Source organism: Tachypleus tridentatus, chromosome 6, assembly GCF_004210375.1.
Source record: "Tachypleus tridentatus isolate NWPU-2018 chromosome 6, ASM421037v1, whole genome shotgun sequence".
In the NCBI taxonomy this organism is placed as follows: domain Eukaryota; kingdom Metazoa; phylum Arthropoda; class Merostomata; order Xiphosura; family Limulidae; genus Tachypleus; species Tachypleus tridentatus.
In genome coordinates, this window is record NC_134830.1 from 22,667,523 (window position 1) to 22,688,516 (window position 20,994).

The 20,994-nt window shown below is 34.2% G+C and overlaps 1 protein-coding gene across 2 annotated transcripts; it reads left to right on the forward strand.

Annotated features, from left to right (window-relative positions):
* Positions 1-224: 224 nt before the first annotated feature.
* LOC143252085 (BTB/POZ domain-containing protein 6-like) lies at positions 225-20,576 on the forward strand. Of its 2 annotated transcripts, XM_076503696.1 has the most exons (4): positions 225-424; positions 2,805-2,883; positions 11,512-11,774; positions 15,098-20,576. In XM_076503696.1, exons 2-4 carry the CDS (start codon positions 2,836-2,838, stop codon positions 16,185-16,187), a joined length of 1,401 nt encoding a protein of 466 aa, XP_076359811.1. In that variant the 5' UTR covers positions 225-424; positions 2,805-2,835; the 3' UTR covers positions 16,188-20,576. The 2 variants fall into 2 exon arrangements, with proteins under 2 accessions (XP_076359811.1, XP_076359812.1); XM_076503697.1 differs by lacking the exons at positions 225-424; positions 2,805-2,883 and adding an exon at positions 9,093-9,315.
* Positions 20,577-20,994: the final 418 nt, after the last annotated feature.

Sequence of the window (20,994 nt, forward strand, 5' to 3'; positions counted from 1 at the left end):
TTTATTGTGTATAGTAACGCCGCTCTGACAGTTAATGATTCGAGGATAGATGATCCAGTTTTCGATATTATTAATTTACTTACTATTTATTTTGAGACCGAATAAAGTAGGTTACCTAGTTATGACGGGCGTTTTCGATTGGTTCTTACAGAATCGTCCTTTTTAGAAATAACAGAGGTGTTGCCCAAAGTTCGTGAAATTTCATTGATATGCGGTGTAGACGGGAAAGTAATATTGTTTCATTCTGAAATGGAAAGCTCGTTAAGCAGTGAAGCGCGAAATTACATGATTAAACATTCTTGTCATGCCCATATCGACGTTCAGGTGAACGTATCCAATTCAACGAAAGCCGATATGTCCAAGGATCGTTTACCACTGACTTTAGTTTGGTCGATGGTCACAGACACTTGTGTGTTGAGAGAACGTAAGTCACACATTTATTTACGTTTTAGTCTTAGTTACGGTAAAGTAAGGATTTCTATAATGGACTCTGAATAGAAATAATTACAATTAATATTTTGTCTCATACTTTTTTATCCTTCTGTGGCTTATTTCCATGTTGTTTCTAAGGGACTCATATAAATCTCACATTTTTGGTAAATTCTGAAACCGGCATTTCACTAACATACATAGAGAGAACGAAAGTACCATTTTCTTTCTCGCTTTCGTTGAATGTGAAGTAAACAACGTTTGTTTATCAGTGCTGCTATCTGTATATGACATTATATCATGTTCTTATGTATGAACGTTTTAATGCAAATGAATTTCTATTTGAAATAATACTTAAATTATCTCCAATCGCTTTAATACAGGCCCTTTACTACGTCAATTGAAACTTTACCTCACCTGTAAGCCTTTAACTGTACAATGAGAGGAATTATTTCTCTTAAAAAAATAAAGAAATTATGTAAGTCATACTTGTTTATATGTTTCTCTACGCAATCCATTAAATAAACGAATACTTCAAACAACACAGTTTACATGTAATTATAACAATGATTATTCTTTGATTGTAACTATTAACCTATATTTATTTATGGGAATCTATTTCTAATTTACAAGTGGTGAGTTTTGATGGCAGTAATACATTACAGTATTCGACTTTAATTAACTTAAAATTACAGTATATCCAGTCCTTCTATGTAAAAATTTTCATTTCTGACAAAAAAAAACCAGAGATTCTGAGCTGGGTGCCTCAACTACCATGACGTAGCAGCCGGAGAAACTCTTGTGCAAGAGTTTTTAATGGAAAAAGGCTTTATGAATTAGAGCGCAGTAAACTCAGAAGTGATAATACTTTATGCAAAAAAATTACTTTATCTAAACATGAAGTATACTTTTAAATAAGAATGTACAAAGAGATCTTTCGTAGCGATCCAGTGTGAATTTGGATACAAAACTTCTCCAGAATAAACAGTATACGATAGGTCTCAAGGGAAAAGCTAATTTAAGCAGGTTTCTCAGAATAAAGAAATTGAGAAACAATTTATTGAAGTGTATACCACAGTGTATAAAAGATGAAGAAGTGTTACCTATCAGAACAGACATAATGGCTAATAAACATTCTATCAAACGTCGTGGCTACATAACAGTGAGATCCGGCATGGCCAGGTGGTTAAGGCACTCGACTCGTAATCTGAGGGTTGTAGGTTCGAATTCCCGTCACACCAAACATGCTCGCTCTTTCAGCCGTGGAGACGTTATAATGTGACGGTCAATTCAACTATTCGTTGGTAAAAGAGTAGCCCAATAGTTGGCGATGGGTGGTGATCATGACTAGTTGGTTTCCCTCTAGGCTTACACTGCTAAATTAGGGACGACTAGCGCAGATATCCCTCGTGTAGCTTTGTGCGAAATTCAAAAACAAAACAAACATGAGAGTGAACTTTAACCCGATTAAGAAATGTGCAAAATAAGTCATATTAATATAAAAGATACATATATTGACTGATAGAGAATTCCAGAACTTACAAATAGGCATATTGATAACAAACAGGCTGAGCATGGTTTGGTAGTTAGTATTGAGAAGGGTTCAGGGTTTGAGATGCGAAGCCAATGAACATGCCCGAAAAATTTTCAACAGTCGGCGCGTTATAAAAGCGTCAGTTACTCCTGTTATTAGATTTAAATACAGAACAAAACTTTTGGGTGAGCAAATACTGGTGAGCTTCCTTCTTGTCAGTAGTAGTTCAAAATTAGAGACGACAGTAAATAGACTTGTCAACAATAAACTGGCTGTTCAAATAATTGGTCGTCATAGTTTATCAACACTGCCAATCGAAAATAAATGTATCCATGGTTCTCAAATGCTGATAACAGAATGAGGGGAAGATAGGGAAGATTTTTAAGGTACAATAAAGCACTATGTTCCAATTTATTGAACAATGGTTAAAAACTGACCATTTTCCAACTGCATCATGTGAAATAAATATAACGGTCGAAAATCGTTTATTCCAGTCGTAAACAAAAAATCTTTGTTTCAGTGGTGCTTAGAGTCTAAACTATTGAGTGGAAGTTTGTGATGTGACCTGATGAATCTGTTGTGACGGTAGAGTAAAATTACAGAGAAAACTTCTCGAAAAATATAATTATTATTGTATTGTTAAAGAATAGTTTTATTGTTGGAATTGAAGACGTTTTTAAAGAGCTGAATAACTTAAGTATTGTACCTGAACTTTGTTGCTAATCGCGTTAAATTCACATGTTTTAAGTAAGTGTGTAGTCTATAAAAACATTCAGCAAGAACTATACCAAATACATATGTATAGCAAACACAATGAAATGGTTTCATGATTTTGTCTTAGTATCCCTGTATCTACCAGTAGCCTAAAGTCGATGGAAATCCACACGCCAGGAAACGTCCAGAAAAACACCCAGTTTGAGGTAACGAAACTGAAGTTGTTGTTTTTTTTATGGTTTAGGATACGTCTATAATTTCATGTTATATTTAATTAGCAACTAGAGTTTCCTAAAAACTCAACGTTTATTACTTCAATTAATAACAAATATATGTGCATATACACAACACCGGTTGTAGTTTTGAGTTCAAAATATTAACACTTACACCTTACGGAGGATTTTAACAGAAGTGTGTTGGTTTGACCATTACGATATCAAAATATTACTGTGATTAATTATTTTCCCTTTTAAATAACACCCTACAATTGGTGCAGCAAATATTTGAATAGATTAAAATAGTGGCTTGTATAGTTGATAATGTTTATACCACTAACACTTTCCCTCCACTCCAAATTAAATTAAAATAGTGGCTTGTATAGTTGATAATGTTTATACCACTAACACTTTCCCTCCACTCCAAATTAAATTAAAATAGTGGCTTGTATAGTTGATAATGTTTATACCACTAACACTTTCCCTCCACTCCAAATTAAATTAAAATAGTGGCTTGTATAGTTGATAATGTTTATACCTCTAACACTTTCCCTCCACTCCAAATACCCCACAAGGCACGTGTTACAGATCATTATGTTGCCCGAAATTTATAATCATCCACTGAAACAGAATATTGTTTCTCATTACATTTCCTACATGTGAATACAAAACAAATCACAACCGTTACATGTGAATACAAAACAAATCACAACCGTTGCATGTGAATACAAAACAAATCACAACCGTTGCATGTGAATACAAAACAAATCACAACCGTTGCATGTGAATACAAAACAAACCACAACCGTTGCATGTGAATACAAAACAAATCATAACCGTTGCATGTGAATACAAAACAAATCACAACCGTTGCATGTGAATACAAAACAAATCACAACCGTTACATACTTGCTACCCTGTTTTACTGCTTTCCTTGCAACCAGTATTAGCTTTGTACAAAAAATCTTCTACAATTTACATAATATCCAGTTTTTCTTAATAGAGCACTATATTATTATTTCTCCTATTTTCAGACTGTTTTCAAAGTTTAAATTCTAATGCATGTCCACAAACGAGTCAACCTTTCCATGCACATGTCTTACGTTTCTGCATTTATTTCTGAGGTTGGTTTTAACTGTTGGTCACGAGAAACCCACTTGAAATAAAAATGTATCTCAGAACTGCTGGTATGGGTATTAACACTCCTATTGATAGGAGAACAACGTTTCGACCTTCCTAGCTCATCTTCAGTTTAACATGAGATACACAGTTTCAATTGATTTGAACATTAGCTTCTTCACATGATACTGTTCTCTTACCTGAGGTTTTTCCTTGTTGCATAAAAGTCGTTTCTTTTAAACAGCACTCTTCGAATAGCTAACGTTTGTGAGCAAAATATCTTTGAAAGTTGTTTCGTTATGCAAATCAATGATTTAGTCATGTTAAAAGATAAAAAGAGTTAAATTCTGTTGGCGCTTTACTTTTTTCACCGCTTCTATTATCTCTAATAAGAATAACAACTTTGTATAACAAAAAATATAAAAAATATGTGTGATAACATGTGTGTTTAGACCACTTTACAATAAATGTGCTTCATGTGCACTTACGTCGTGATACTATACACATACATGCACATTTTCACATAGTATATGTGCATATATACTATGGCTAAATGTTTTATAGTAATTACAAAACAGTTTAGCTGTGAGCGTGAATACTTTTAACGTTAAAGTTCGGTGTTTGATCCTTGTGATGCACACAACACAAAGAGTCCATTACGCAGCTTAACACGAAGAATAAGACAAAAAAAAACCGATAGGACCATTAATGTACTAGTAGTGAGTCATTCTTACGAGTTCATATAGCAAACTTATCTATCCTTCTTATTGAATTCAAGACTTATAACCATAACTATGTATAAAATAGAAAAAAAAATATTCTTAGTTTCTTTTTATCCATTTGCGTTAATTGATCGATATCCTTATAGAATAGAGACGAATTTTCTAATTTATCATAATTTACATAAATAATTCTATAACTGAAATAGCTTCATTTTATATGTTACGTTAAGTGTCTGTGTTATTTAAAAATTACTTCACGTATAACAACCTCTTCAGCACCATCTGGTGTCAATTCCACATTTTTAATAAAAAGAATACTGCTAATATAAAGTTCTTTACTCAATAAATTTTGATAATTCTTGACTTTGTTGAAATGTTTAATAATTTCTTAGCATCTGCAGAAGTTTGAAAATTTGTACTTAGAAGAATATTCTCCCAGGTAACTGCACCACGTGGGACTTCAATACATTTGGAGTTCACGAGCTTCGTTTAACTGACATAAACGTGTCTGCTCGTGGTTTACAACAGCATTAGTACTCTATTAAAAAGCACCACACGCCTTTAACCATTCTCATCCAACTAGTACCCCACCTAACAACAAACTTCAATTCAGATTTACCTGGAAATTTACATATGGTAGCGAGGAATATTATTTCGTACGGTAATAAATCCCCATATATAGTTTTTGCAAAATTAAAAGTATCAAAATTAGACATGCTAATAAGGGAAGAGCAACCCCTTGTTTTGAAAGATCCAAATAATGCATTGATAATCAGATCTTTATATTACAAACACCAATTTCAAGTTTCCTCTTATAATTCTGTCAGCTTTCTTTCTATAGATAAAAGCAATGTAATTGGTCTGAAGTTCAAAATGTAAGTGAATGTGACAGAATGTAATTATTTTAAAAACTAGCTATAGGGATTTTGCGTTAATATGCTCTCAGTTTAAAAGTAGTTTAGAAATTAAGAGAAATATTGACCTTTAACCTGTCAAGGTTAATCAGTTATTCAAGTGGTGATATTCAGTTCTTTTTGTACTGAATTACTAACTCAGTGTAATTAATGGGTTTGATTGTTTTTTCGGAATTTCGCACAAAGCTACTCGAGGGCTATCTACGTTAGTCGTCTCTAATTCAGCAGTGTAAGACTAGAGGCAAGGCAGCTAGTCATCACCACCCACCGCCGACTCTTGGGCTACTCTTTTACCAACGAATAGTGGGATTGACCGTCACATTATAACGCCCCCACGGCTGGGAGGGCGAGCATGTTTAGCGCGACGCGGGCGCGAACCCGCGACCCTCGGATTACGAGTCGCACGCCTTACGCGCTTGGCCATGCCAGGCCCATAATTAATGGGAAACCTACGAAGATAAGGTTGTGACGATCAGATGTTAAAAGCTGTAGTGGTTAACAGTTAACTACATGATCACCTATAGTGAGTTAGTTTTGATTTTATTACTAGATACTGGTTAGTTCGTTGTTACGTTACAGCTAATAAACTGACACAGTATTCAACTAAATATAACTACATGTGTTAGTAGTGCTGGCATTCGAGTGGTTGTTGTACCTAAATATGACTACATGTGTTAGTAGTGCTGGTATTCGAGTGGTTGTTGTTAATGGATTTTTATCGTAAAGCTACAGAAGGAGCTATCTGCGCTAGGTCTACCAAGGGTAATAAAACTACCAATTTTAGCGTTGTAAGTCCGTAAACTTACCGTTGTCTCACCAAGAGACGATTCGAGTCCGATAACCTTTCCAGCCCCTACAACTAATCGTACTATTCCACAGGCTTTCCCTGAAGTTATTAAACACGATAACATCTGTAAAAGATGTTCACATACCGAAATAAGACAATAAATAAAGTTCCTGACATTCGTAATTTTAGCACAATTTCAAGCAATAAATTCTATTCCATGTAAAACATTCCATTCGAATATATACAGTTTCAAGAATTTTGTTACGTTTTAGTTTCTAGCATTAATTATAATACGAACGTCTCTTTAAATATTTTGTAGTATATACATACAGAGTTATTAAAATATTTTCCTATGATAAGTAATCTAACCACATAAAACAGGACTAAAAAGTAAATTAAAGGTTAATGAAGGTTATTATATATAATAAACTTATAGTAACATTTAATATTTCAATTCATTAGCTTGGTTAATATTAGAGTACTCGGACTGTTAATCGTTGGATTCATGTCTCAGGTCTCGTTGTCACTGAAACGCTCCCGAACGTTGAGGCGAAGGGTGCTCTTTAAGAGTGACGGATAAATCCCACGATTCAATCAAATAAAAGTAGCCCAAAGTGAGTGCTGTAGACTGTTTCCTCTCCCTCAAGTCCATTAATTCAAAATTAGGGACAGATATAAATAACTTGTGGTGCTTTATGAAAGCTGTCTTGATTGTTTGTTTGTGAATTTCGTGCAAATCTACACGAGAGCTATCTGCCATAGCCGTCCCTAATTTAGCAGTGTAAAATTTGAGGGAAGGCAGCTAGTCATCACCACCTAGCGCCAACTCTTGGGCTACTTTTTTTTTACCAACAAATAGCGGGATTGGTCGTTACATTGTAATGCCCCCACGGCTGAAAGGGCGAGCATGTTTGGTGCGACGGGATTCGAACCCCGACCCTCAGATTACAAGTCGAGTGCCTTAACAACCTAACCATGCCTGGCCGAGGATGTAAGTCTGTATCAAACAATTACATTAAAACAAATTTTAGTTAAAATAATTAAACAATTAACATAGAAAGCTGTGTAATAGAATTTTAGGGTTGTAAGTCTAACCTTACAACTAACTCACGGGGGAACATTAATATAATTACTGGGCTGTTTATTAAATAGTCTGTGGTACGTATTTATTCATATCGATTAGTTTAGTTTATCGTCGAAGTTGTTGAAGGTTGTGCAGGCCCAGCATGGGCAGGAGGGTTAAGGCGTTCGACTAGTCACCAGTAATTTGAAGGTTGCGGGGACGAATCCCGGTCGCACCAAACATGCTCGCCATTACAGCCGTGGGGTCGTTATAATGTAACAATCAATCCCATTATTCGTTCGTAAAAAGAGAAGCCCAAGAGTTGGCGGTTGGTGGTGATGACTATCTGCCTTCCATCTAGTCTTACACTGATAAATTAGGGACGGCTAGCGCAGATAGCCCTCGAGTAGCTTTGCGCGAAATTCAAAACAAACAGACAAACAAGATTTCGTACAAGCTTAATTTTTTCAGACATTTTTAGTTATTTCTTTATTTTTTTCGTAAATATCAGCATATTGGTATTCACGGAAAACGCCATTCCAACGATTTTGGTTATCTGCGCTAGCTGTCCCTAATTTAGCAGTGTAAGACAAGAGGGAAGACAACTGGTCATAACCAACAACCGCCAACTCTTGGGCTACCCTTTTACCAACGAATAGTGGGACTAACCTTCACAATATAACGCCCTCACGGCTGAAAGGACGAGGAAGTTTGGTGTGTTGGGAATTCGAACCCACGACCCTCAGATTACGAGTCGAGTGCCTTAACCACCTGGCCATGCTGGGCCTCATTCCAACCTCTAATGCAGAACTAATTTTTTGTTTCCACAAAACGTGTGAAAACAAACCAACCAAAAACAGATCCAATTGGTTCAGTGTCAGTCGGACTTTACTGTATTTTAAAAATCGATTTTTTTTTAAATCTAGATATGTTGAAAATATAAAAGCTGGTATTTATTGATCTCTGAGGGAACGTGCTTTTACAAAGATTTTTTTGCGATTCTTAGTCATGTAGAAACTTAGTATTTTGTAGTTCTACACTTGGCACGTAAAGAAGAAAAGAAAAACGTTCGTTCATGTGAAGCCTGCTACCTGTTACATTTACATTTGGAACACAATATTATTCAGCATACTATTCAAGAATAATTATATTACCAGCATTTAGATTATATATTTCAGAAATAATTCTGATCTCGAGGGTTTAAGAAATACTGAATGAATGAACATAATAATTGTTTTAAATATTTATCACAAAAAAAGACCTATTTTTACCTAATTTGTATACATCAACCACATTGTAGAATACTGGGTGTATGGTACTTATGTAGACTAATACTTCTATTAATTTGATATGTATGCTAATGTACTAGTACTAGGAACAAGGTGTTTTCATTATGTTGTATAACCTAGTTTTTTAAAATTACACATAAGAGCAAATTTGGGAAGGGTTAATTACTCCTGGGCGTGAACAATTTGTGTTAGCCTAGCGGTAAATGAATAAATTATGATTTTTGTCCTTCGAATTTCTGAGGATACAGAGAAAATATACAGTTTAATCATCATAAGTGTCTTCTTAGGATGTCCTAGCACATTTCGGAATTCCAATGTGAAGACCTACACATTTGTTACCCATTATGCAGTTTATCTGAGTTTCTGTACGAGAGATCACAATTATAACTAAGTAGTCCTAGCCTCTTATCATTGACTCACATAACTTGCGTCGCCTACTGGATGAAAAGAACAGCTGCTGATTATAAGTTTGCTCGTGCGGTGTGCAAACCGATTATTAGAATCGTACGCAAGTCGTAATGTGTGGAAAGTGAGTAAAACGAAACTTATTTTTACACGACTGACAACGATTTATAAATGTGTGAAAACTTAGACAAAATAAAATTATTAATGTTCAGGTTCCAGGGATTTCCACTGTTGGTTCTTTATTAATGTTCAGCTTTTTCCTATATTTCAGTCGTGTTCATTAACTAGAAATTAAACAAAAGCAATATGATACCGTTTAAATGTTTTAAAAATAATATGTTGATGTTACGACGAACACACGCAATCTAAGTTTCCATTAAAAATATTAGCATTAATTTTATATGCTTTTCTTTGATATACAATATTTTCGCTGAAAAATTCTGAAAATTAGATGTAATAAACCGGATTAGAATTCCTTATAAATCATTATTAGCATTTCTTTTTAAGAATATGCGATCCTTTTTGAAAACATTATTTCTTATAATTTCTGATTCGACACCTTCTCAGAATCAGTTTTTCTACTTGCGTCCCTGTTTGTGCTACTGTCTTTAAATGACAGAACAGGCGAATGTTAAACTAGGACAGAAAATGTCTTTAACAATGAGAGTAGCATACTGATGAATCAATGCATTCCAGTCATTACAGCTTTAGTGTATACTAATTTATCATATTATGTACTTCCGTTTATAGCTTTTCTGTGTATTAATTTATCATATTACGTACTTCTGTTTATAGCTTTTCTGTGTACTAATTTATCATATTATGTACTTCTGTTTATAGCTTTTCTGTGTACTAATTTATCATATTATGTACTTCTGTTTATAGCTTTTCTGTTTACTAATTTATCATATTACGTACTTCTGTTTATAGCTTTTCTGTGTACTAATTTATCATATTATGTACTTCTGTTTATAGCTTTTCTGTGTACTAATTTATCATATTACGTACTTCTGTTTATAGCTTTTCTGTGTACTAATTTATCGTATTATGTACTTCTGTTTATAGCTTTTCTGTGTACTAATTTATCATATTACGTACTTCTGTTTATAGCTTTTCTGTGTACTAATTTATCATATTACGTACTTCTGTTTATAGCTTTTCTGTGTACTAATTTATCATATTATGTACTTCTGTTTATAGCTTTTCTGTGTACTAATTTATCATATTATGTACTTCTGTTTATAGCTTTTCTGTGTACTAATTTATCATATTATGTACTTCTGTTTATAACTTTTCTGTGTACTAATATATCATATTACGTACTTCTGTTTATAGCTTTTCTGTGTACTAATTTATCACATTATGTACTTCTGTTTATAACTTTTCTGTGTACTAATATATCATATTACGTACTTCTGTTTATAGCTTTTCTGTGTACTAATTTATCACATTATGTACTTCTGATTATAACTTTTCTGTATACTGATTTATGACGCTACGTACTTTTGGTTAATTTGCAATATAAAACAATTTCAATTATTTACAGCTTAGTTTTTAGGTTTGATCTAAGGTCAACATAGCAGCTCACTCTTGATTAATAGTTATTAATAATTTGTGTAAAAATCCTAAATACAGAGTATTTTGTAGAATAATATAATAATCTTTCTATGTTTTCCACCATAATATGTACGAATAATCAGTTCAATGATTTTACTCCAGATGTTTTTATAAATATCTCATCGCACCAAACATGCTCGCCCTTTCACCCGTGCGGTCGTTATAAGGTGACGGTCAATCCCACTATTCTTTGGTAAAAGAGTAGCCCAAGAGCTGGCAGTGGGTGGTGATGACTAGCTATCTTCCCTCTAGTCTTACACTGCTAAATTAGGGTCGGCTAGCACAGATATCCCTCGTACAGCTTTGTGCTAAGCAAACCAAACCAATCATATAAATATCTTTCTTACGGGTGTTAATAGTTTTATTTCAAGACGACGTAACACATGCGAGAATGTAATTGATGTTTAATTTCAGTGCATATTTTCTTCACCTCTTTATAATAACAAATACTATATTAATATTTTTATTGTTGTGTACTATGTTGTAATTGAATCTTACTTTTAAATACTTCGTCTTAAAATTTGTAATTACTGTAAAACTGAAAATTAAAGAATTTAATGTGCTTAATGCATTTCATTGTTGGGATCATGTTATTACTTTCAAGTTTAATTCGAATCACAAGCTTAGATGTTGCTGTAATCATATTATACAACAACGAAAATAACATCTGAGCTCTTTCACACTTTGTTTATAATTCTTTCAGTATGTAGACTGTGACAACGATAAAAAAATGGACAAAGAAAAAGTACTAGAAAGGACTTCAAGCCTACTTCAGACAAAATCTTTCAGTGACGTCACTTTCATCGTAGGACCCTCAACGTCGTCAAAAAAGTATGTAGGTCATAAAGTACTCTTAGCTATGGCCAGCCCTGTATTTGAAGCTATGTTCTGTGGAGACATGGCTGATAAATCTAAAGTTATCCGGGTCTCTGATATATCACCGATCGGCTTTGAGAATTTGTTAAGGTAAGAGTAAAAATATTATTTTTTCTTATCTCACAAGTGAAATGTTATCAGGTCATCCTTTAAGTAATGTCCGATTTTAGTTTAAGAAAAAGAGAAAAAATTTCAAGCGCTTTTAATTTTACTTAATCAATAATGTATGCTCTATAATAATTAATTACTTCCTGCCAATGATTCACATGCTTCTGAATGCCACTTCTTTAAAATTCTTGGGGTTTGGAGGAAAAGAATGTAGAGAGGGTAGTTTTGATGTCTTCATATGTTCCAAGCTCTTTTCCATCATGATAGTTCTGAAAACTTCGAAATATATGACAATCAGATGGGGCAAAGTCTGGAGAATAAGGAGGATGTTAAAGTTCTTCCCAGTCTAACTCTTCAATCTTTGCAGATCTGATCCTTGCTGTCTGGGGCCGTGCATTATCTTGGTGTAACACAACACCTTAACGATTGATCAAAGCAGGCCTCTTTTCTTTCAATGCAACATTCAAGCACTCTAACTATTGACAGCAGAAATCTGATGTAATCGTTACATTGAGTGGCAGCAACTCAAAGTGGATCACACCAACAATTTCCCACCAAACGCTTAACAATACTTTCCTGAGGTGGAGGTCCATTTTGGGCTATGCTTTAGCCAGTTTACCCGCACTGAGCCATTGTCTATGGCACTTAACATTTTTATAATATATCCATTTTTCATCTCAAGTCACTAACCTGTCCAATAAAGGTGAGTTACCTTCACAAAAATGCAGATAAGTGCAAATGTCCACTCTTGTTCTAAGGATGGCTTCTGTCAAATCATGGGGACCTACTTTCAAAGTTTTCACATCTTTCCAAGGTGTTGCGGATGACGCTGAACTGTTGAATGGGTTGAATTAAGCTTCTGTGTTAGTTCTTCAACTGTTACAGCACAACCTTCATCAAGTGCAGCCAGTAACAAGTCATTATTAAAGTCAATAGGACAACCTGAACGTGGCACATCATTTAAGCTGTAGTCATCTGATCTGAACTTTCGAAACCATCTTCGACATTTTCTCTCATTGAGAGACACAAACACCTTGGATGTTTCATGTAGTTTTCGCTGCACTATTGTCTTTTTTTAAACCCATAAAGCATTATATGTCTATTGTGCTCCTCAGAAACATCCATCTTCATAAGGGTTTATTCGATTAATGATCTGAAAAAAGTAGAGTTGGGTTAGTTTCTTTTATTTGTCTGAACATTTGTATACACGTCCTACTACATATTTTAGTCATTAAAACCTTCTACAAAGACAGAAATGATGATGCACTTTCTGTGTTAAATGTTTGGACATTACTTATGGGATGACCTGATATTTATTCTAATGCCACATTTTCCAAAAAACTGAAACGCATTTTCTTTTCTTGAAGTTTTTATTTTTCACCATTTCCAAACCCAAATATTTCTGTGATAATTAAAAATTGTCTAATCTCTTTTCACGTTGTGTTTGGGATCTAAACAGTTAATTATATGCATATTTCTCTTAAAAAATATAAGGTGTGTTAAAACACTCCTATCAGTCAGAAAGTTGTTGTTTTGAATTAAGCACAAAGCTACACAATGGACTATTCCTGCTCTGCCCACCACGGGTATCGAAACCCGGGTTTTAGCGTTGTAAGTCCACAGACATACCGCTGAGCCACTGGGGGGCCAGTGAGAAAGTAACACACATAAGAGTGACCTTTCAGGTTTGATGTAACATAGAAAAAAATCATTAAATTAAGTAATAGCTCTTTAAATTTGTAGTTCAAAAATGATATAAAAATGTTGAAGATCTAGTTATTTTCATATGGGTTAGGATTTGTCTCAGGGTAAGTATTGATATACAATACGATGACAGCCAAAACCCACTACATGGTCGAGAAAGACATTGATATACAATACGAAGGATCATGGTTTGCGGCCTGTTGCTCCAAAAACCTGCTCAGCGCAATCGGGGCATTGATATACAATACGATGACAGCCAAAACCCTCTACATGGTCGAGAAAGACATTGATATACAATACGATGACAGCCAAAACCCTCTACATGGTCGAGAAAGACATTGATATACAATACGATGACAGCCAAAACCCCCTACATGGTCGAGAAAGACATTGATATACAATACGATGACAGCCAAAACCCACTACATGGTCGAGAAAGACATTGATATACAATACGATGACAGCCAAAACCCACTACATGGTCGAGAAAGACATTGATATACAATACGATGACAGCCAAAACCCACTACATGGTCGAGAAAGACATTGATATACAATACGATGACAGCCAAAACCCACTACATGGTCGAGAAATACATTGATATACAATACGATGACAGCCAAAACCCACTACATGGTCGAGAAAGACATTGATATACAATACGATGACAGCCCAAACCCACTACATGGTCGAGAAAGACATTGATATACAATACGATGACAGCCAAAACCCACTACATGGACGAGAAAGAGAAACCTAAACGTTTGTATTGAGTGTGGTTGATTCACTCTAAACTATCAACTTGAAATTCTGGATGGTTATTCGCATATAATTCAGTTGTTTCGCAGAAAAATTCTGAAACAAACAATCAACCTTTATATATTTTGGATAGGTTTGTGTGTACAAATGTTCCATCTGTATTATGTTAGCTTGATAGTTTGTCACAAACTATGAGCATATTGTTTGTTTAAACGTTATGATTTCTTGTATTTGTTTTTGTGTGTGTGTGTGTGTGTGCAGAGTTTTGATTTTTAAATGCAATTTTAAGTCTTTGGCATGCGTTCGCTGCTGAGAGTACATATAACATTATGATATTGGACAATACGTAATTATATGTATATATCCTTTGTCACTTTACGTACTTATGTCCTCCGGTGGAACGGCGGTAGTTCAACCAGCTTACAACACTAAAACACAGGGCTCAGTTATCCGCGGTAGATGCAATATGGTTTTGCTACGAAACAAAGTGATTAACTGTAATATTATACAGATATTGTACTATTTATTTGTCAGCATTTACATATATATATATATACATAGCTGTGTTATTTGTTTCTTCACATATAACAGTGATTTCAAAGTTTTAGTAGCACGTTGTTTTTAAAATATGTATACACGCAAACGTCTCGTATTCGTATCCTATATACATGTTGGATTTTGTTGCAATTAAATAGACATAATACTTAAATATATTCCCACCTTTCTAGTTTCTAATAATAGATATTTAACAGTTTTTAATAACCTATTTATCCTTTTGTTTGTTGTTCCTTGTTTTTTTGTAGTATTGTACCAGATTAATAGCTTTTTATTTTGTTAATAGATATGCTTACACAGACGCCTTGAATCTACAATCTGTAGAGGATGCTATTCTGACAGCAACAGCTGCTAAAAAGTACCTTCTACCTCATTTGCTTCGAGAATGTTTCAGTTTCATTGAAAGAAATGTTACACCACAAACCGTATGTCAGGTGCTGGAGTTCGCCAACATGATGGAAGCCCATCATCTGATTTATCAATGTCTTAATATCATCGATCGACAAACATACCATGTGATTACATCTCCTGATTTCCCTGATGTAAGCGTGTCTGTTCTCGAAACCATTGTTCACAGAAGACATCTCAATCTGCACAGTGAATATTCGTTATACAATGCCATCTACATGTGGGGAAAGGAAGAGTGCAAGAGACGTTTTGTAGAACCAGATACAGATAACATTCGTAACATACTGAGCTCAACGTTACCTTACATTCGGTTTCTAACAATGACATCAGAAGAATTTTGCAAGGGTCCGGCAAAGTCGGGACTCCTTTCTATGGATGAATGTCTTGGTGTATTTATGAATCTCGCTATTCCAGGAATTGTAACAATGCCTCTAGGACTAAGTACCGAGAGAGATAAACGTACTAGTCCGCCAGAATATTTCACTTGTTGTCTTTATAAGCCGTTATCCTATCACACACCAGTTCGACCACTCCGAGTTTTTGGAGTAACCTTCAAAGTTACGAACACGGATGTTTTTGTGGTTGGGTTGGGACTTCCAATCCGTTTAGATACGAGTTACTACTCCGTAAGACAGCCTAAGGTTGAGGGATTGTTACGTTGTACCTACGGACTACACGATGACAGGGCTAACAAAGAGGAAATCAACGTAAATTTTGTTCTGTCTAAAGGTAAGGACGTGAAGATTATATTTCGGAAACCACTTTTCGTCCATAAGGGAATCCAATACACAATTGAATTTAAGCCAAAGTCACCTCTCACAGAAGACACCATCGCACCGATCATTCGAGACCGAAAGCAAGATGTAAAGGCGGAGAACGTCAGTTTTCAGCTGCTGCCTTTTCAAAGTGAAAGTCATCCTCGCAAAGTAGAATCTATGGAATTTTCAGATATTTTTTTCTATATTTGAAATCTAAGGAATCTGTGACGTCACGTAGGATAATATAGTGTTTGTTTAGTTGTTCTACTTTTCTTTTAAATTTCACATATAAAAATATATACTTATGCTTCATCTAACGAATTTAGGATTACAGTTAAGCCTACAGATAAAGAGATGTAGCTAGCCTTAATAGTAGGCTAACACTAAACCGATAAAGCTAACGAGTACATGGAAGTTGGAAAGGATAGCACTTGTGATATAACACCACAATAATATCTATTGTGTTCTATATTTCACCTTTCTTTACTAGGTCGATACAATTTTCTAATAAGAAGAGTGTATAACATTGTACTTATGTCCTGTTGTTGTACATTGCTGACAATAAGGCTTGTCGCCCATAACAGATTTCATCACTTCAAATATTATCTTACCCTAGCTAAGGGGTCATGAACTCTGAAACATTTTACATCGTAAATCTTTTCAATAAAAGCTATATGTCTTTATAAGCCAGCCTCCTTGTGAGGTTTGGTTGTTTGTTTGTTTTTAAGTTTCGCGCAAAGCTACTCGATGGCTATCTGCGCTAGCCGTCCCTAATTTAGTAGTGTAAGATTAGAGGGAAGGCAGCTAGTCATCAGCACCCACCGCCAACTCTTGGGCTACTCTTTTACCAACGAATAGTGGGATTTACCGTCACATTATAACGCCCCCACGGCTGGGAGGGCGAGCATGTTTGGTGTGACCAGGATTCGAACCCACGACCCTCGGATTTCTAGTCGAACGCCTTAACACGCTTGGCCATGTCGGGCCGTGAGGTTTGGTACTGAGCCAAAAGCCTATTTGGCAATAAACATGGTATAATTAAATTCTGTTATTCGTTCTTCTTATTGGATATTTGTATTGAGCCTGTAGAAAACGGTGTGATTCAGGTTATTATAAGCCTTATGGTGATATAATATTAAATATGTTACTATTAAACTCATACGACATAAGGCAGGACGTTCTATATCTTGTTGTCTTTTCAATGATTGATATAAATAAAGTCACAACAAGTCTATCTGTTGTAACCCTTCCGACAAAAGACAATAAAAATATGGATTGAAGACCTTGCTATCAACAGTATTCAATAAAAAGGTGCTGTTAAAATACTGTAATACTCTCTTCTTACTGAAAGCCCGTGTTGGGCCAGTAAAGAAAGGTGTGATTGAAACTACCAGTCTTATGTAACATCACACTAATATTTATATTAAAAGAAATGCTAGCTACGCCAGGACAGGTATTCCACAACCTAAAACAATATAAAATGACTGAAATGAATAGCGTTCCAGCAAAAACTTGATATGTCAAACCCACCCTGCCTGGTGAGCCCTAATATTGAGTGAAAGACCTAGTTAGTACATAACAAACAAGGTACGCTAGAAAGGCTATAATACTACACTCTTCTTACTAGACAAAAGTATCGTGCCAGTAAAGAAGATGTGATGTAAATGAGTACCAGTCTCATGTTGATATCATGTCACATGTGGTACTACTAAACGTCATGCTACACAAAGGAGGACATTTATATACCATAAGATATGTCGTTCTTTCAATGGCGTATATCCACAAAGTCTTGAAAACTTTGTATCTCAAGACGGCTGGTATGGGTATTAAAACTTTTATTAATGTAAAGTATAGAACAACGTTTCGACCTTCTTTAGTTATCTCTCTTTAACCTGAAAATGACATAAGAAGGTCGAAACGATGTTCTGTACTTTATATTATTAAAATGTTTAGTACCCGTACCAGCCGTCTTGAAAATACATTTTTACTTCATGTAGGTTTCTCGTCATCTCGAAAACTCTGTTGTAACCTAACTGAACATATGAAAATATAAATACATAATCCCAAAGCTGTGTTCATATGGTATTGAGCGAAGGACTTGCAGGGAGCAGTGTACAACAACAGGGTACGATTCAAACGCTCTAATATATTCTCCTTACTTGAAACCTGTAATGGGCCAGTAAAAAATTGCTACTTAAAGTATATTATCCATGTTATTTTAATTTAGTATCATATAATATTTTCTAGTAAGTACACTTCAGATTTCAGCCTAATGTGTACAATTACATCAAAAGAAATTCGAACCTTTATAGGCTTAACTTAATAAATCACAAAGTCTGTGAATAAAAAGTAAAATATGTATTTATGTGTGCTTAAAAATATAAACAAAGTAAAACATTTAAATTAGTGCCATTAAAAAACAAAAACCGAGATAAGAAAACAATTAATTTATCTTCTTTTCTTTCACATGCAATAAACTATCCCAGAATTAATGCAAAATATAAACTAAGACACCAGATTTCTGTGTTTATTGTAAAAATATTGTCTTAATCTTTCAGGACTTTCCTTTTTATAAAAACAAAAACATTAAATCGTATTCTTCTCAAGTTCACTATCACTCAGTACTTTAGATGGAATATTGTAGCACATTTGGCAAACATTAACACTGCATTCGAGTGGCCCATCATGGCCAAGCGAGTTAAGGCGTTTGACTCGTAATCTGATGGTTGCAGGTTCGAATCACCTTCACACCAAACATGCTCGCCCTTTCAACCGTGGGGGCGTTATAATGTGATGGTCAAACCCACTATTCGTTGATAGAAGAGTAGCCCAAGAGTTGGCGGTGGGTGGTGATGACTAGCTGCCTTCCCTCTAGTCTTACATTGCTAAATTAGTTACGGCTAGCGCAGATAGCCCTCGAGTAGTTTTGCGCGAAATTCAAAAATAACAATAAATAGCATTCGAGCAACTACATTTTGGAACTTCTAAGAACTAACTTTAATAAATGTTTTCATTCAAAGTATAAGGTTTATATTCTTATAATAATAGGTGAATAATCACTAATACATAATATTGTAAGAAAATATGATTAATAAATTCATGATATAAGAGTAAAAATTCGACATTTGGGTCTAACTGTTAGGAAGAGCCTGATGTAACAGATTGCTTTGCTTTACAATGACTTTATATATATATATCATTATAAAGGATTTTACTTTTAGATAAACATGAAACTCCACTTAACTTTTTGTATGAGATAGAAAGATAATTATAAGGTATTATTTTTTACAAAAACAACATATCCGTTATCAGAAAATTAAACAACTTAATGGATCGTATTTCAGTCTTTTATAAGTGTGTAATTATAAGGTAATGAAGTGTGTACAGTTAGAAACATCGAAGCTAAGCCTCAGATGGAGCATTGCTATGTCAGTAATTAGATCTTGTTTATAAGAAAACAGTGTCATTTTACTTTATTGTAATGATTCTTCTCAGGAAGAGAAGTAAGGTTATTAAAACGAGGAACACTCAGCAACATTATTATCATTTGTATATTAATTCAGAATTACAGTTTTTCAGTTGTTACTTGTGGCAGTGTTCATCACTGTTTTCTTTTTTGAGATTAGTAAACGACGTATTACTGTTAAGATTTCTAGTCACATAATGCTGTTCTGTAAAACAGAGAAAAATAAAAAAACGTATACGCTATATTACAACACAAGATATAAACACAGAAAGCTAATGCAATATTACTTGACTTGAATTAATACTTACGTCTGACATAGCCTGTCCCCCAGTGGTACAGAGCTTTGTCTGCACTCTTATACTGGTAGAAAGCGGGTTTTGATACCCGTGGTGAGCAGAGTAGATATAGTATTTTCTGTAGCTTCGTAAATAACAATAAAACAAGAAACTGATAGAGAGACAAAAGACATTCGAAGAGAAGAAATGTTTTTTTCTTATTTTGTTGTTTAGCTTTTTGATGCACCAAAAGTTTGTTTTATATATAATTACCAAGCAAGTAAGTGTTAACTTTCTATAATATATGGCGGAATTACAGATACTAATATAAATGGTGGTTATTTTCTTTATTTTTTGTACTAGTAACAATTATCTACACTGCTTGTATGTTTGTTATAATATTATAGAGTCAACAGACCTTTGTTGTTGTGTTTTATTAGTTCATTCTATGTGTAAACTTAACTGCAAGGGTGAATTAATATACACGATCACAGGCCTGTCCATACTAAAGTGTGACAAAAATATATGAAAGAAATGACAATGACAAAATATACAAAACTAGGTGTAAGCATAAGGCTACACATTTGTTTATTATTGTTTGACCAATTACATGAATTTAATACTGAATTTCAGCGTTAGAAACTTTCAGACTTTCAACTGAACCACCGAGAGCAATAGCTATAGTAAAAAAAACAACAACTCATTATTGTTCGATATTTCATTTCATTGCCAAACAAGAAACCTAAATTCATGTTGATTTTTAGTAATTAAACAACTCAACAATATAGAACCTGGAGATGCTGACTTGTTTGTGTCTTTTCGTTCTTCTTTTTAAAAGTCAATTACGTACTTTCGTTTTTTTATCAGGATGTATTTTAAATAAGATGTGGTAGCATGTATCTGGTTGCCTGAAGAAAATATGGTTTTGACTGAAAATTAACATTTTCAAATTAAAAAACAGACAATGATGGTATTACATTTTTAACCAAAAATTTTCCCACAAATTACCGTACAAGGCGATAGTTTTCCAACTTTTATCCAACTGATAATCGATCTCTGTTAATAAATGGTGTTAAAAGAGGCTACAATACTGTTTTATGTGGACCACGTTTTTAAATTAAACGTAAAATATCCTTCCCTGTCGCCATAAAATAAAGTTGATTTTACTAAAAAAAATTGCGTAAGCTTGTAAATATATTAAAATATATTAAATAAAATAAATATATTAAAATATATAAAATAAAAAAAATATATTAAAAGTATATTAAATAAAGTA